The sequence below is a fragment of the Narcine bancroftii genome, chromosome 13, assembly GCF_036971445.1.
Source record: "Narcine bancroftii isolate sNarBan1 chromosome 13, sNarBan1.hap1, whole genome shotgun sequence".
NCBI lineage: Eukaryota > Metazoa > Chordata > Chondrichthyes > Torpediniformes > Narcinidae > Narcine > Narcine bancroftii.
This window is the reverse complement of record NC_091481.1, coordinates 12,618,776-12,634,540: the sequence shown is the minus strand read 5'-3', so window position 1 is coordinate 12,634,540 and position 15,765 is coordinate 12,618,776. Positions and strand designations below refer to the sequence as shown.

The following is a 15,765-nucleotide window of genomic DNA, read 5'->3' as shown; positions in this document are numbered from 1 at the left end:
CAATTTCTTGAAACTGCCCTTGGCCCGAGGCTCCTCCGCCAAGTGCAACATCTTCGCTGCATCTGTCTTCCAAGCACTTTGAAGTTTGTAAATTTCAAATGAGCACAATTTCTATTCTTTTGATCTCTAAAGAATTCAGCACCAGTCTGCTCAAAATCTCCTCATTTGGCAATCTAAACAGCAAGTGTATGGTGCAGATGTACAAATTCAGATGTACAAATCAAATCCAATATAACATTCAGAAAAACAATGGACACAATTCTGCTCAGTGCTGATCCGGGAGAAAAATCATATTCTGTTTTTGACCTGTAGATCTCCATGAAGCAGCAGACAGTCTGTGAATTAATAGCTACCTAAGCAACAGCCAAAAAAAAAAAATCGATGGAGGAACTTAGCGGGTTGAGCAGCATTAGTGGGAGAAAAATAGAAACAAAACATTAATTTTCTACCTCTGACGCTGCTTGATCTGCTGAGTTCACCCAAGAGATTGTTTTTTGCTCTCTACTTAACTGGTTTGTCAAATCTGTCGAAAACATAAATGATTCTTCATTTACCAGTCCAGAACAATTTTTTTTTAAATTAAAAATCTACTAATAAATTGTTAAAAAATAAAATATAACCAAACAGATCACAAAGGTAAGCCTCCTCCTACTTGTTTTGATTCTTTGCAGACATCCCCAACCATTTAAATGAATGAAGTTGCCGACAGGGTCCAATCAAACTTAATCCAGGGTTAATGAGCATATTACTTAGGACATCACTGCAACTTTGCATTCCATCACTGGAACTTATCATCACCATTCATCTTGGAAAATCATTAATGAGGCCACCAAGTTCAAAATTTCCATATTTGCCCAGGAATCCCATAATTGGTTGATTTTTATAAGGATAACACATTTTCTTGCAATATCTGACTTAGTGAGATGGCACCTAATGAAACCATACAAAAACAAATACATCAGCAGTTTAACCTCCCCACAAGAGCAAACTAGGGAGAATAGAAAACATAATCTCTTGTTCTTCTAACCACAAGAGTATAGAACTAATCTGTATAATTCATGCAACAAACTCACCATGCCAGATAACTATCTAGTGAACCTTCATGCAGCCCTCTATGTCAGCTAGTGTTCCTTAGGTAGGGAGACTAGATCTATACACAATATTACACATACAGTCCATACAATTGGAGCAAGATCCCAATTCTTGTTTGACTGTGTGACAGTGGCTTTTTCTTCAAATTGGTGCTGTCCAAAGGTGTTAACCAAATGCTCTTGGATGGGAATTAGATATGATCATAAAGCCACAGCCAAATTATGTTCTAAGTTGGAAGTTTATCTGAGGTGAGGGTTTTTTTTTCCATGCTATTTTTCCCTTCTATGTTGAGAATCTATTAAGAGGTCTGTTGAAAAGCTACTGAAGTATAGAGTGTAAACCTTCTGCAGGCATTGGTGCACTGGTGGCAGAGAGAATGCATGCTTAAGACAAAGAACTACAACTTTGTCTATGATGCTTTATCATTTGCATCTAAGACTCACTTGGCTCTGTGATGTTGATTCAACCAATATTCAATGAAGGAAGACAAAATAAAAAATGGGCAATGTCAAACCAGTCTTTCCCGCCAATTTATGGTGAAGCAAATTCCAATGTAAAATTTGACATGGTGATAGATGTGTGGGGGTTAGAATGAAATGTAAAATAACCCAAAAACATATCCATACCCTAACAAACGACTCATCCATCAGTAGCACTTACTTCATGTATCACCTTCTGACATGGATGAGTCTGTCCGTTTTCAACAATTGGATTTGTGTGTCTAAAAATACAACCAATTTAAATCATTATTAATGTAACTCACATATTACACACAAAAACACAAGTAGGCACATTAAATTTATTCTTCATTTGTTCAAAAGTAATAAATCTTCTGTCTTCAAAACATCTGGCCACCTAAACTGAGTGGCCTTTTTACAATGAATATAGTCACCTTTAATTAAGGGCAATATTTCATTTTTATCCCAATTAATCTTATACCCATATACTTCATCATATTCTTCCAATCTTAAATGTAATTGATGGAACAAATTGATAGGGTCTGTCAAATAAACCAAAACATTATCAGCAAACAGATTTATTTTATATTCTTCTTGATTGACCTTTATACCTTTAATCTTCAAAATCTTGCCTCATTAGTAGTTGTGCTAAAGGTTCTACTGCTAAAATAAACAAAGCAGGAGATAACTTCTGCACAGGTACAGGAAGTAGCATCAATGTACTCGACGATGCAGCAAAGGGAGAATGGGGAGTGGCAGCCCAAGTACCATTCTCTTAATCTATTAGTATCCTTTATTTCTAAGTTTATGCTTCCTGGCAATCTTGGTTTTAATCCCAAGTTACTTTTAAATGTGGTCAAATGTGATCTTAATGGAGCCACACAGATAGCACAGGCAGAAACTTCCAGGGCAAGCTGAGTTGAGTACAATCCAACCCACTGCACGCAATTTGAACTTATAGAGCAGTACGATAGTTAAATCAGTCAAGTTAAAGAATTTTTATAACAGGGATAGCATTAATTGGGGAAGATCGTGTGCAGGTAGCAGATTAATCACTGTGCAGTTGCTGGGTAAAGATTAATGACTGGGATGTCCTATCAGACAGATTGCACAGAAGGTAAATACTATGTTCAATCCCTGAGCAAGACGAGTGTTAATCTTGGTGCCAGTTTAAATTTATACATAGTTTAAGGGTTAATTCTCAAGTACAGCTCCCATTTTGTAACGGGGGGCCAAAGTGAGGTCAAAGGTGTTCACAAAGATTGGTTGCCTTAGACGCAGAGAAAGCCTTTGACAGAGTAGAATGGAATTATTTATTCAAAGTACTACAGAGGTTCAACCTACCAGAGAAATATATTAATTGGATTAAAGCATTATATAAGGGACCATTGGCGAAGGTGACAATAAATAGATATATATCAAAGCAATTTAAATTAAGTAGGTCAACTAGGCAGGGATGTCCATTATCTCCCTCACTGTTCGCGTTAGCTATAGAATCATTGGCAGAACTGATAAGAACAGAAAGTAAAATAAGAGGGATAAAATAAAAGAGAAGGAATACAAAATCAGTCTATTTGCAGATGACATCATCGTATACTTAACAGAACCAGAAATATCAATAAAAGAATTACGTAAGAAAGTGAAGGAATATGGAGAAGTTTCGGGGTACAAGATCAACGCAAATAAAAGTGAAGCGATGCCAATGAATAATACGGATTTCACAAAGTTTAAGAAAGAATCACCATTTAGATGGCAAACACAAGCAATCAGATACCTAGGTATTCAACTAGATAATAATCTAGGCCATTTATACAAATTAAATTATCAGCCATTAATGAAGAAATTACAAGATGACTTAGAACATTGGAAAGATTTACCACTAACAATTGCATTAAAATGAATATCTTCCCAAGGATTCAATACCTATTCCAATCGTTACCAATTCACCTAACAGAGAAATTCTTCAAGGAGCTAAAGAAAATAAGAAGGAAATTCTTATGGAAAGGGGGGAAACCGAGGATAGCGCTAGATAAATTAACAGAATGGTACAAACAAGGGGGCTTACAGCTACCAAACTTTAAGAATTACTATAGAGCAGCACAATTAAGATACCTATCAGATTTTTATCAAACAAGGGAAAAACCAGATTGGACCAGATTAAAGCTAGATAAAATAGGGGAGAAGGTACCTGAACATGTACTATATAAGTGGGATGAAAAGCTGGTGCAACATGGGAATTCACCAGTACTGCACCATCTGCTCAACATTTGGAAGAAGATTCACATAGAAAGGAAAAAAACAAATTATCAACCACCAAAATTAATATTGACGCAAAATCAACTAATCCCTGAGCTCTTTGGCAGCACATAAACTAAAATTGGAACAATAGAGAAGATTAGGATGGCCCCTGCGCAAGGATGACACGCAAATTCGTGAAGCGTTATTTTTAAAATAATATTTTTAAAAAAGAATACAACAAAAAAGAAAAAAAAAATCAACTTATCCCCTTCACAATAGATAACCTTTCCTTTAGAGAATGGGAGAGAAAAGGGATCAAAAGAATAGAAAATTGTTTTTCGGGAAATAAATTATTATCTTTTGAACAAACGAAGTGCAAATATGGTATAACTCACGGTACAATGTTTGCATACCACCAACTGAAAACCTACTTGAAGGACAAATTGGGAAGCAGGCTGAGATTACCAGAAGGAAGCAGCTTTGAATATGTGATTACAGACACAATGATAATTTAAAGATTTATAGCAAACATGTACATCAAACTGCAAGAGAAAGAGAATGAGGAAACAAGCTGTAAACCCAAACAAAAAAGGGAACAAGATCTAAACATAAAGATAAAGAATGAAACATGGGAAAAGTTATGCTCCGGAACTATGAGAAATACAATAAACACGAGGTTATGCATGATACAATATAATTGGTTATATATCATGCCCCAAAAGTTAAATAAATGGGATCCAACAGTATCAGATAGATGTTTTCGCTGTAAGAAGGAAACGGGAACAACAGTACATGCAATTCGGCCTTGTGAGAAAGTGGAAAAGTTTTGGGAAGATCTAAATCAGGTATTAAATAAAATCACAAAAAGCAACATACCAAAAAAACCCAGAGATCTTTCTTCTAAGTAATATAAGAAGTAAAGAACTTGGACTCGATTTGGATGGAGCACAAAAAATATTTATTATGATAGCCTTAGCTGTAGCAAAAAAATGTATTATGTCAACCTGGAAATTAGAAGATAGCCTGAGAATACAGCAATGGTACATAGAAATGAATAAATGAAAAAAAGAAAAGAATTCAATGCTGCTCAATGTGTTATGGAAAAAAGGTTATACTTTTGTTTTAAGGTATACTTGTTTTAAGGTTATACTTTTGTTTTAAGGTACCCAGCAGTACTGAAGATTTTGTTCCTGAAGGATTTTTTTTCCAGAACCCAATGAAGCAAAAGTGTTTGCCTGAGAAAGAGAGATGAGAACTCGGTGATAATATTTTGGGGGAGTGAGTTGGGAGCATGAGCCTGGCCTCTGCAGAGTCATGCGAGTGTGTGTGGTTTTGATCACAACTCCTATAGATCAGGGAAGTAAGGACATATTACTAATAATGTACGCCTTTGGTGGGGGTGGGGCGGGTAGTTCTATCTTTTTCTTATTAATACACTTAAATAACTATATTATTAATTATATGGTTAGCGTTTTGAATAAGAGAGGAATGGAGATGGACAGATGTACAGTTAGTAGATTATGTGGAAGACTCGATGGCTGATAAATGGACTTAACCCTAATTATTCTAATGTGTTTTCTATGTACAAAAGAAATAGGGACTTTTTTTTTTACATTCTGTGGCCTTGTGAAAAAGTGGAAGGGTTTTGGAATGATTTGAGTCTATTATTAGGATAAATTATGAAGATGCAAAAGGATCCAAGAATTTTTCTACTTGGGGATATATATGAAAAGGATGTACAAGTGAAAATGGATAAAAGCCAAGAATTTTTTTTAAATATTGCAATAGTGGTTGCAAAGAAATGAATAGCGATAACATGGAAAGTTGATAATGAGGTATTATTAAATGGGTGGCACAGTGAAATGCAAAATTGTATACCTTAAGAAAAAAATTACATATAGTTTAAGAAATAGAGTTGAAAATTTTTCTAGTATTTGGAAGCCATATATGGATTTTATGAACAAATTTCTGTCCACCTTTTCCACCTTATCCAATCCTCTCAATTAGAAATTAATAATAATAATAATTAATATATATGATAATGCTATTTTATATGTAGTAGTAGGTGTTTCTTTCTTTTATCATACTTTTGGGAGGGAGGGGGGTGGGGAAAAAAAACTAAAAGTTCTTTTTTGTATCACTGCGTATGATCAAACGATTATTCATGTATTCATTAAATTTTTTTGTTTGTAATGATACAAATGATAAATTAAATTTTCAAAAAAAACTATAGACACAATTTTTCTGGTTGAGGCTAAACAGTTATAGACAGAAATAAAAGGGTTCCTTGGCAAATGTCCTGTCTTCTGATGCCTTTCCAACATTTATGAAACACATCCAAGGTGTGATGAATACTCTCCATTGGCTGTCTTGTACAGTTCTAACATTTAACCCATCCTCTTCCAAAACAAAGGACCCTATTCCTTAAACAATCTCGTACAACCTGTGCAACATGTACGCATTTACAAGATAAAAATAAACAATTTTCTACACTTTATTTGTCAAGAGTAGTGGGCACATGGAGGGGACATACAGATAGAGTTTCAAAGTTACAAATCATTCCAAACTTGAATTGCCAAATCCCAGAAAACTCTATCTCTATCTAATCGCATATTATATTCAATACACAAACTGTGGTGATGTTGCAAAAAGATCCCCACAACTAACAAAGAATAAAATATCCCTAGGTTGCAAAATTAAAAGGAGAAATTTTCAGTGCAAATTGCTCACCATCTGAAAGGGGTCACTAATACTTAGGATGTGATCTGGCTTAGTTTTTCAAAACTACTGTGCCATCAGCCTACAGTCAAAATGATCATATGCTATTTCTCCCAAATACTTGGTTTCTTTTTCATAGAATCTTGCAAAAGAAAAAGGACCTTTAGTCCATTATGTTTCGCCAGCCCTCAAAGAGCTATCGCTTACATTTTTTCACACAAGGGATTCTACATAACAACTCACTGTGTCAAGTTTCTGCTTGTCTCTTTTTTTTTGTTTAATTATTTTAACCAACCTTCCTATTATTGGGAAGAGTTTCTCATTTACTCCATTTAAATTCTTTACAATCATTATCACTTCTATTAGATCTCCCCCCCAGATCTTTGTAACTAATTTCTCTAAACTCTCCTATACACCAACAAACACTTGTCCCAGGTACCAGTTTCCAAAGCAAAAGCAGAAGTGCTCAGCATACATAATTTTCCAAAGACTTGACCAACTTTGCAAAGCGCAAAGTCCAAAAATTGAAACAACGCATGAGATTGAGACTTAGTGATTCAGAGTTTAGCTGAATGTCTTTACTGTTATTCTACTCTGCTCTTAATTTCAAATTTCCAGATTTTACTCATCTTTCTTAAGCAATAATGTAGCCAGACGGGACTGATTAAATACAAATGCACCATTACAAAAGTACAATAAACTATTAATTGAACCACTATTAACCTGGAAGATGCAATTGCACCAATAGAATAAGGCTAAAACAAAAATCCACCGTACCTAAAAATAACAGCCAGCCGATCCATCCATATGGTGGGATCTGAAGCTAGGTCACAGCTGGGTTCTTGTGCCAGGAGCTGTAACAAAAATAGTACTTAGAACTTGGCTTGAACAAACTGAGATGGGGAAGGGAGAATGTGTAAACAACTCAAGAGACTGCTTCAATAGACAATAGGAGCTGGAGTAGGCCCTTTGGCCCATCGAGCCAGCACCGCCATTTTACAGATCATGGCTGATCACTACCATCAGTACCCCTTTCCAGCCTTATCCCCATAACCCTTAACTCCTTTGCCCACTAGAGTCTTATCTAACTCTCTTTTGAACATAATCAGCGAATCTGCCTCTACCACCCTCTGTGGCAGAGAATTCCACAGATTCACACTTCTCTGGGTAAAAAAATGTTTTCTCATCTCCGTCCTAAAGGGCCTACCCTGTATTCTTAAACTATGCCCTCTAGTCCTCGTCTCCCCCATCATTGGGAACAAGTAATCCGTCTTCACCCTGTCTGTCCCCCTGATAATTTTGTACACCTCAATCATGTCCCCCCTCATCCTTCTAAACTCCAATGGATACAAGTCCAGTTTTTCTAGCCATGCTGCATATGACAACCCTGCCATCCCTGGAACTAACCTTGTAAATCTGCGCTGCACACCCTCTATAGCTAGTATGTCCTTCCTCAAAATTGGAGACCAGAACTGGACGCAATACTCCAGGTGGGGTCTCACCAGGGCCCTGTACAACTGCAGAAGGGCGTCTCTGTTCCTATACTCCAATCCCCTCTTTATGAAAGCTATTAGAGATGAAAAGTCCACTAAAAGGTCGGAGGGCGCAATGCAAGACAACTGCAGCTTACAATGAGGAGAGGGTGGGGGAGGTTTTTGATCATGTGTTTGAGTAAGAGTCTGCTTTTTACCTTTTTTAATGCCATGACTTGCACAGCACACAGCTCGCTGAGGCATTCAGAAATCTTCTCGAGAGGAAGCCGGCAAAGAACAAGTGCTGTGCCTGTGGTTAAAAAAAAAGAAATAATCAAGTATACAGCCCAAACCTGACTTGATCTACATTTTATCTTCATTCACTGTATGTAACAACATCTTACATGACCACTGTTTATTACCTACCCTTAAAGCCATTGTTCCGACAACCAAAAAACCATCCGGTCGGTCCCAAGCATTTTGGACAACGTAGTGAATTTTGCTTCAAAATACTATTTTAGGTCCAAAATCTATAAACTGTGCTAATAATTAGTTTCGTTATTCTGCTATTAGAAGTACAATATTTCATTCACCAGCCAACATACTAAATCAAAATTTTAACTATACTCATGCTTCTAGTCTTTCCACTTTGAAGTGGACACCAGTTCAATTTTGAAATTAAACTTTGTCCTCCCCAATCAATAGTCACCACTTTACTTCCACAACCACCTATTTAGTGCACACCGCTCAAACTCACTCACCTCACTGAGACTGACAAAAGTGGTGGAGCAATGGGGGAAAAAAATGGATGGAATTGGTAGGATTTAAACTTTATTTGGGCGGCACAATTAGTACAGCAGTCAGCACAATGTCATTATAGAGCCAGCAACCCAGGTTTGAATACATCGCTGTGTTTCCATGTCTGTGTGAGTTAACCTCAGGCGCTCCAGTTTCCTCCCATCCTTCCAAAATGAACTGGGATTTTAGGTTAATTGGTGTATTGGGGGAGGGGGGGGTGTGGGCATGGGCTCGTGGGCCGGAAGGGCCTGTTACCATGCTGCAAGTCTAAATTGTATATTTTCTTGCCGGTCATACCAAAGTTCACTTAATGAACATCCAATTTTTTTTTTTGTAATTCTTTATTTATTGCACTATGAACCATATCAACCAATATATTTACAGATGCGTCTCTTTAAATATTCACAGTGACATTTTCTCTTTTTTTCCCCATCCCTCCCTTCCCCTTCCCACCCCCATCCAAATATTGAATATATAAAATACAATAAAATATCTTTATACAAAAGGAATACAAACAAAAAAGACGTATCATCTACTTATACACATTAAATCTGCTCGTGTTTATCTTCTTATCATTTTAGGTGGTGGTGGTCCGAGGCCTGCTCTTTCTGTTATGTTCTATATATGGTTCCCAGGTTTTTTCAAACATTGTAACTTTGTCTTTTAAATTATATGTGATTTTTTTTTTCCCAATGGGATACACTTAAACTTACTTATATATTCCATTAATGTTTATAGTCATATAGTCCAACATGGCCATCTTATATCTTTATTTTCACTTCTTCTCCGCCTCTTCATCACCTCCATCCCCTTTTTTTCCATTACTGCTTTTTAAGTTTTCCTTTTTAATCTCAATATATGACAACGCACTTAAGACATGAAATACCACAACAATCCCCACAAGCAATAACCCTTTGACCCCAAATGAACCTCCCCTCCTTGGATTGCCCCTTGTCCCTTGACGGCAACCACAACTCCCCTTTCCATTTGGTTTGCGAACTTACTCGCAAGCGTCAACCGATTTCGCAGTGACCCTTATTCTCCTACCCCCAGCCCCCCCCAGAGAACACTATTTTGCTATACATATAACAAATCTCTCTTTTTTTCCCCTCTTCCCCTTCTCTTATCCATCTTTAAATCTTTATATATATACACATTATCTTTACTTTATATTTTTATATATTTTTGTATATTTTCTTGCCAGTCATCCTTCTTGTCACTCCTCCTCCTCTCTTTTCCTGTCCTGCAAATGTTCAGCAAATTCTTGGGCTTTCTTTGGGTAAGAGAACAGTCCCCAGGAATAAATACTTTTGAGTACTGCTGGATGTCTTAATATAAAGTTATAACCTTTCTTCCATAAGATTGTTTTCGCCCTATTGAATTCCTTCCTCTTCTTTAAAAGTTCGAAGCTTGTGTCCGGGTAAAAAAATATTTTTTGTCCCTTATATTCCAATGACTTATTGTCTTCTCTAACCTTCTTTCTTTCCTGCTCCAGTATGTTCTCTCTTGTCGTATATCTTAGAAGTTTTACCAATATGGATCTCAGTTTTTGATGTGGTGGTGGTTTCGGTACTAGTGCTCTATGCGCCCTTTCCATTTCTATTTCTTCATGTAAATATGTCGTTCCCAACACCTTCAGGATCGATCCTTTTATAAATTCCTTCATATCTGACCCTTCTTTGCCATCTTTCAGGCCCATTATTTTTTATGTTGCCTCGCCTACGGTAGTGTTCCAATACGTCAATTTTTTCTGCCAATAAATCTTGTGTCTCTTTAATTTTTTTCCCCGCTCTCTTCCAACTTCCCTCTTAAATCATTTATCTCCATTTCTTCAGCAGCTTCTCGTTCCTCCACATTTTCTACTCTTTTTCCTATTTCAGTCATGACCAACTCTAAGCTTTGCATTCAGTCTTCAGCTCTTTTCATTTTTCTTTTGATTGAACTAAATTTTAATGACCTCATTTGTTCTTCAAAAAAGACTATCTAAATTTTGTCCTATTTTACCTTCTTTCCTTTGAAATTCGTGATCTTCTTCCTCCTCTTCTTCTGTGTCTGTATCTATGTCTGTGTCATCTTCTTCTCTTCTCTTTATCTGTGTATCTTCTCTGTTGAGCTGCTTCTGTATCCTTGCTGGGCCTCCAGCTGCTGGGCCCCCTGCCGCAGGCCGACCCGCTGCTGGGCCCCCCTGCCGCAGGCCGACCCGCTGCTGGGCCCCCCTGCCGCAGGCCGACCCGCTGCTGGGGCCCCCTGCCGCAGGCCGACCCGCTGCTGGGGCCCCCTGCCGCAGGCCGACCCGCTGCTGGGGCCCCCTGCCGCAGGCCGACCCGCTGCTGGGGCCCCCTGCCGCAGGCCGACCCGCTGCTGGGCCCCCCTGCCGCAGGCCGACCCGCTGCTGGGCCCCCCTGCCGCAGGCCGACCCGCTGCTGGGCCCCCCTGCCGCAGGCCGACCCGCTGCTGGGCCCCCCTGCCGCAGGCCGACCCGCTGCTGGGCCCCCCTGCCGCAGGCCGACCCGCTGCTGGGCCCCCTGCTGCAGGCCGACCCGCTGCCGGTCGCCCCATTGCAGCTCATCCTCTTCCCGCCCTCCATTCTCTTTCTCACCACTCTTCTTTTCTTCTTTCTTGTTTGCTTCCCCCAGCCGAACGGCCCAATACTGTGCGTCTCTCAGCTGAGTCCCACTCCCGCCAGTGTTAACCTTTTCTTTTGCTTGTGCACTGTGCATGCAGTGCCTTCTTGGCTCTGAGAGCCATCTTTGAAGTCCGCCGGTCGGGAGGACACTGCTCTGGGGACTCACCAACATCGGAGATCGGCCACTCCTCTCCAAGCTGGCTCTCTGCTCCGACGTCCAGGTAAGGCCTTCTTCTTTCTTCTCCAGTGGTTTTCCTTCTTCCCTTTTCTCTATTATTCTTAATTTTTCTCTTTTGGGTGCCATCTTCTGTCTCTTCTCTGTAACTTTATCTTTCTCTTCCTGTATTTTATGTTTATTAAGCTGTTATTTCAAACTTTTTTTTCTTTTCTCTGGAGAGGGCTGGTTCCACTCGACCAGCCACTACTCTATCACGTGACTCCCCCCATGAACATACAATTTGATGCTCAACAGACACATTCAGACCATTTCACAAAATAAAATTAAACTTACCTTTTAGGAGGCCAATGGCAGCTTCATGGGAGAGGCTAAAGGTGTCAAGGGAACGAACAATCTCCAGAAGGCCATCAAAGTGCTGAGTCATATGATCACGGCAGGAGGAGCAGATGTTCTGAATGGCTTTAGCTGCTGCTGAAGCAAGGGTTTTCTCCCGTAGTCCTTTCATCAAATAATTCAACACCGGATCTGGGAAGACAAGAATGGAGTCAATAAAAATAAGATCATCTTTGGAGTTACTTATTGTATGCAGAACTTACAGCACAGAAAAAAGGCATTTGTGCCAATGAACCACACCAACATCCTCAGCATTTGCTTTAATCAATTCTTTCAATGGATCCTCTCAATTCCTTTCTCACTGCGCCCTAAAAGAGATATTTGCTTCAACTACAACTCACCAATTAATACTTTCGGGTAAATATTTTTATTCCTGACCACCAAATCAATGTCCATCTAATAATTTTGATATTTAGTTTTGTACTCCAGCTGAACTATCTCTATATCTAAAACATGTAATCCTTCATGATCTTTAGAGATTTCCATTAGTTCAACCTTATTTTTTCTAGAGGATGTCTAAATTATGATGCAACTGTTAGAAAAATTAGCTACATGTCTTCCGTGACATTTCTCAAGCTCAGCCAGCAATGTGATCATTTCAGCATAAAGACCATGATTTAAATTTAGTAACAAAAGAACCAAGAGGAATATGTGGAATTACAGTACGTTATGCAGCAAGTTATTATAAAGCTCTCAAAATGAAATCAGAATAAAAAGGAGAAATTAGTAGGATTAAAAAGAAAAATAAATCAAAGGTCATTGAGATAATCTGAATCGCTGTGTCGATGAGCTGCACAGATAGGCAACTTTAAGTACATCTGTAAGGAGTTTGTACGTTCTCCATGATCCTTTTAGTACGAGGATTGTAGGTTAATTGGTGCAGCCAACAGACTGTACTAAATTGTCAATCAAAATAATGGAGAAGCACAAAATAAATAAAAATACCATTTAAAAATTCAGGACAAAAGTCAATTGGAATATCTCAAAGTATTTTAAACAAAGTGAATTTAGCCTGCAGCCAAATGAAACAAACGTGCAAGCACTAAAATCCGACATAAGCAAAAAAATAAAGGCCATGGAATATTCCCAGTACAGAAATTTGTTGATGATTTGTACACACCTTCTTCCATCCAACTTAATTGAAAACTTACCGCAAAAATCTTTTAATTCTTTTTTCCATCATATAATTGTCTACTAACTTCATAGATGGTGTTTGTCAAGGACATCTGAATTCTCTTCTCTTCAAGGTACCTTCTTACTATGTGACTTCCCCACCAGGAAGAAAAATAAATGGCTTTGCATCAAGTATAGTTGAAAGATGCATTCAGAACCCAGAAAAGAATATTATCCATCTTAGTAATAGTACTGTACAATGATTTTACACACCTAAGAATCTGGGATTTCTATCAACAACCTCGTTCAGTTGTCCAACTAGTTCAATGCTAGTGAATCGGACTGCAATGTGCACAGTGTCCGGGAGCTGGACCACAGCCTCCAGCACTTCAGCTAAGGTAGGGTTATTGTCACTGCAACAACAAAAAAAGCAATAAAGTTAGCAAACTAAGTCTTTTTTCCCCACAATTTAGTCTTACATGCAAGTAATAGTCATGTAAGGAAATGGATTAAATATTTTTGTAGCACACAGCAAAATCCCGAACAATTAACGATTAGTTTATAGGTTTTGATGGTCAGAACTGTGAAAAGACACTAATACATAAAACTTGCATCTATTTTTTATTGTCCACCAGAATAAAGATAGAGGATTAGACTGTGTGGTAAGTAAAACACCAAATATTGTTATTGTTGCTAGTGCAGACTATGTGCATTCGTCCTGGAATCTGAACCCATCAATTTTGACAGGGAGAGGAAGTTTTTAATAAATACCCTGTATTTCCATGGGTGGCAACTCAGCATACAATCAAAAACACTGAATGATAATTACTTCCTTTCAGATCCACAGTGTCTATTAGGCCAATCTGAATATTTCCCATCCAAATGCCACTTTGCCCAATAGATTTACAGCAAAATAAAGCATTTCAATTTATTTTTAAGCAACAGTAGGTATAAACTCATGGTTAGCACAAAACCTTAGGTGCAGGAGCATTTTTCCTCAACCACAGTACAACTTTGATTATCCAAAATTGGATTCTCCAAAATCCAATATCCAAAACAAATCAGAAATCCTCATTTATCCGAAAATTTTTTGGAACCGAACTAACCAGGACATCGGGCTCCCGGCGGCAGCAGCAGCGGACCTTGAGCCCCAGCGGAAGCAGCAGAGGACTTCAGGCCCCGGCGACGGACCTCGGGCTCCCGGGCTGAAATCTTTGGCTCCCAGCACAAGTGGGGCCTCAATGGGGAGGTGTCGGTGATCAATGGTGGCCAGCAATTTTTTGGTGAGAATTAAACATTATTTTAATACTTAAAAAGCCTTCCCTTGTTGTTTGTTGTTGTTAAAACATTGATACAAGTGATTTGCTGTTACAACTAGGCTGTTTTTAAAAAAATGACCAGTTCTCCAAAAAAGGTTTATCCAAAATTGGCCCGGTCCCGACCATTTTGGATAATCCAAGTTGTACTGTAATACAATACACAACAAATAGTTTAAAATAGTCATAAACTACAGCACAAAAATAAAATCAGCCCTTCTGCCTACGAGCCTGTTCCCAATACAAATCATATTTAAGAGGTAAAAATGAAGTACACGAAAATATAGAAAGGGATAAAGAAAATAAAGGATAGTTCAGTCAGGAGCAAGTCAATCATCCAAAATAGCATTCTCTGTGGAAGTCTTCATTTTTACCATTCATTCAACTACTTACGGATCCACACTCTTCGCTATGGAAGTCATGATAAAGAGAACAGCTTCTGTGATCTCCCAAGAAGGTCCACTGTCTTTCAATGTAGAATAGAGCTTACAAGATAAATAAGACATTATACATTACACAAAGTATTAGTAATATAAAAACAGTGATGACGAATTTCATCCCTCAAGAGAGTTCCGCCATTAAATTAAATCAAGGCACATTGGTTTAATAACTCTATTTTAAAAATGTTAACCAGTGAAGGACATTTTGGCCACAAATATACTCTTTTTACATGCAATTAAGGCCAATGTAATTTCACTATCCCCCTACAATTTGCATCAGCTACACAACTCTGATACATTGTTCAGTTTATCCTTTTTGAGCACTCCTAAATTTTAATCAAACCAGTGATTTCAAAGTCTGGAATTTCTTCTTATATTACACACTTTTGGAGAATTAACATGTATTCCTAAAAACTTACCTCTTTAACCAAACTTCTGTCATCTGCCTTAATATCACCTTCTGTGGTTGGGTATCACATTTTGTTCTTACTCTTGTGTGAAAGGTCTTCAAACTAATGGGCTAATGTTTCTTTGATGCTGAAGATGTATCTTAAATCTACCTGCCACCTATCTTAAGGTTTCTTCCTTCAGCTTGATACCAATGTTTATCTGATCACAATCTTTTAATAGATCTCACAAATGTTCTGAGTGTTCAATAAGCCAGATAATTTCAAGTGTTATAATTTCCAATGTGTACTCTACTCACCCATTTAATCACCTTGCATTCTGATATACAATTGCAATCCTACCCAGCAATTTAAAATCCTGGAAAAATAAAAAAGAACCCCCATCTTGTATCTAGCAATGGAATGAATTTCAAAAACAGCAGAGCGGGCATACAATCAATCCCCACCATCGAGAAAATCTAAATGGAACGCTGCATTGGAGAGAAGCAACATGGATCCACAGCACCCAGGATACGC

The 15,765-nt window shown here is 38.2% G+C and overlaps 1 protein-coding gene and 1 pseudogene across 1 annotated transcript in view; one reads left to right on the top strand and one right to left on the bottom strand.

The window, feature by feature from the left end:
• Positions 1-15,765, bottom strand: part of tnpo3 (transportin 3) — a 50,534-nt gene that overhangs the window by 16,329 nt on the left and 18,440 nt on the right. The window contains exons 10-15 of the mRNA XM_069908242.1: positions 14,796-14,887; positions 13,360-13,499; positions 11,914-12,105; positions 8,197-8,288; positions 7,284-7,360; positions 1,753-1,813 (exon numbers count right to left, since the gene is read on the bottom strand). Of these exons, the coding sequence (XP_069764343.1) occupies positions 1,753-1,813; positions 7,284-7,360; positions 8,197-8,288; positions 11,914-12,105; positions 13,360-13,499; positions 14,796-14,887 (654 nt within the window). The remainder of the gene's footprint in view (positions 1-1,752; positions 1,814-7,283; positions 7,361-8,196; positions 8,289-11,913; positions 12,106-13,359; positions 13,500-14,795; positions 14,888-15,765) is intronic.
• On the top strand, positions 3,900-3,998 carry LOC138749119 (U6 spliceosomal RNA; annotated as a pseudogene).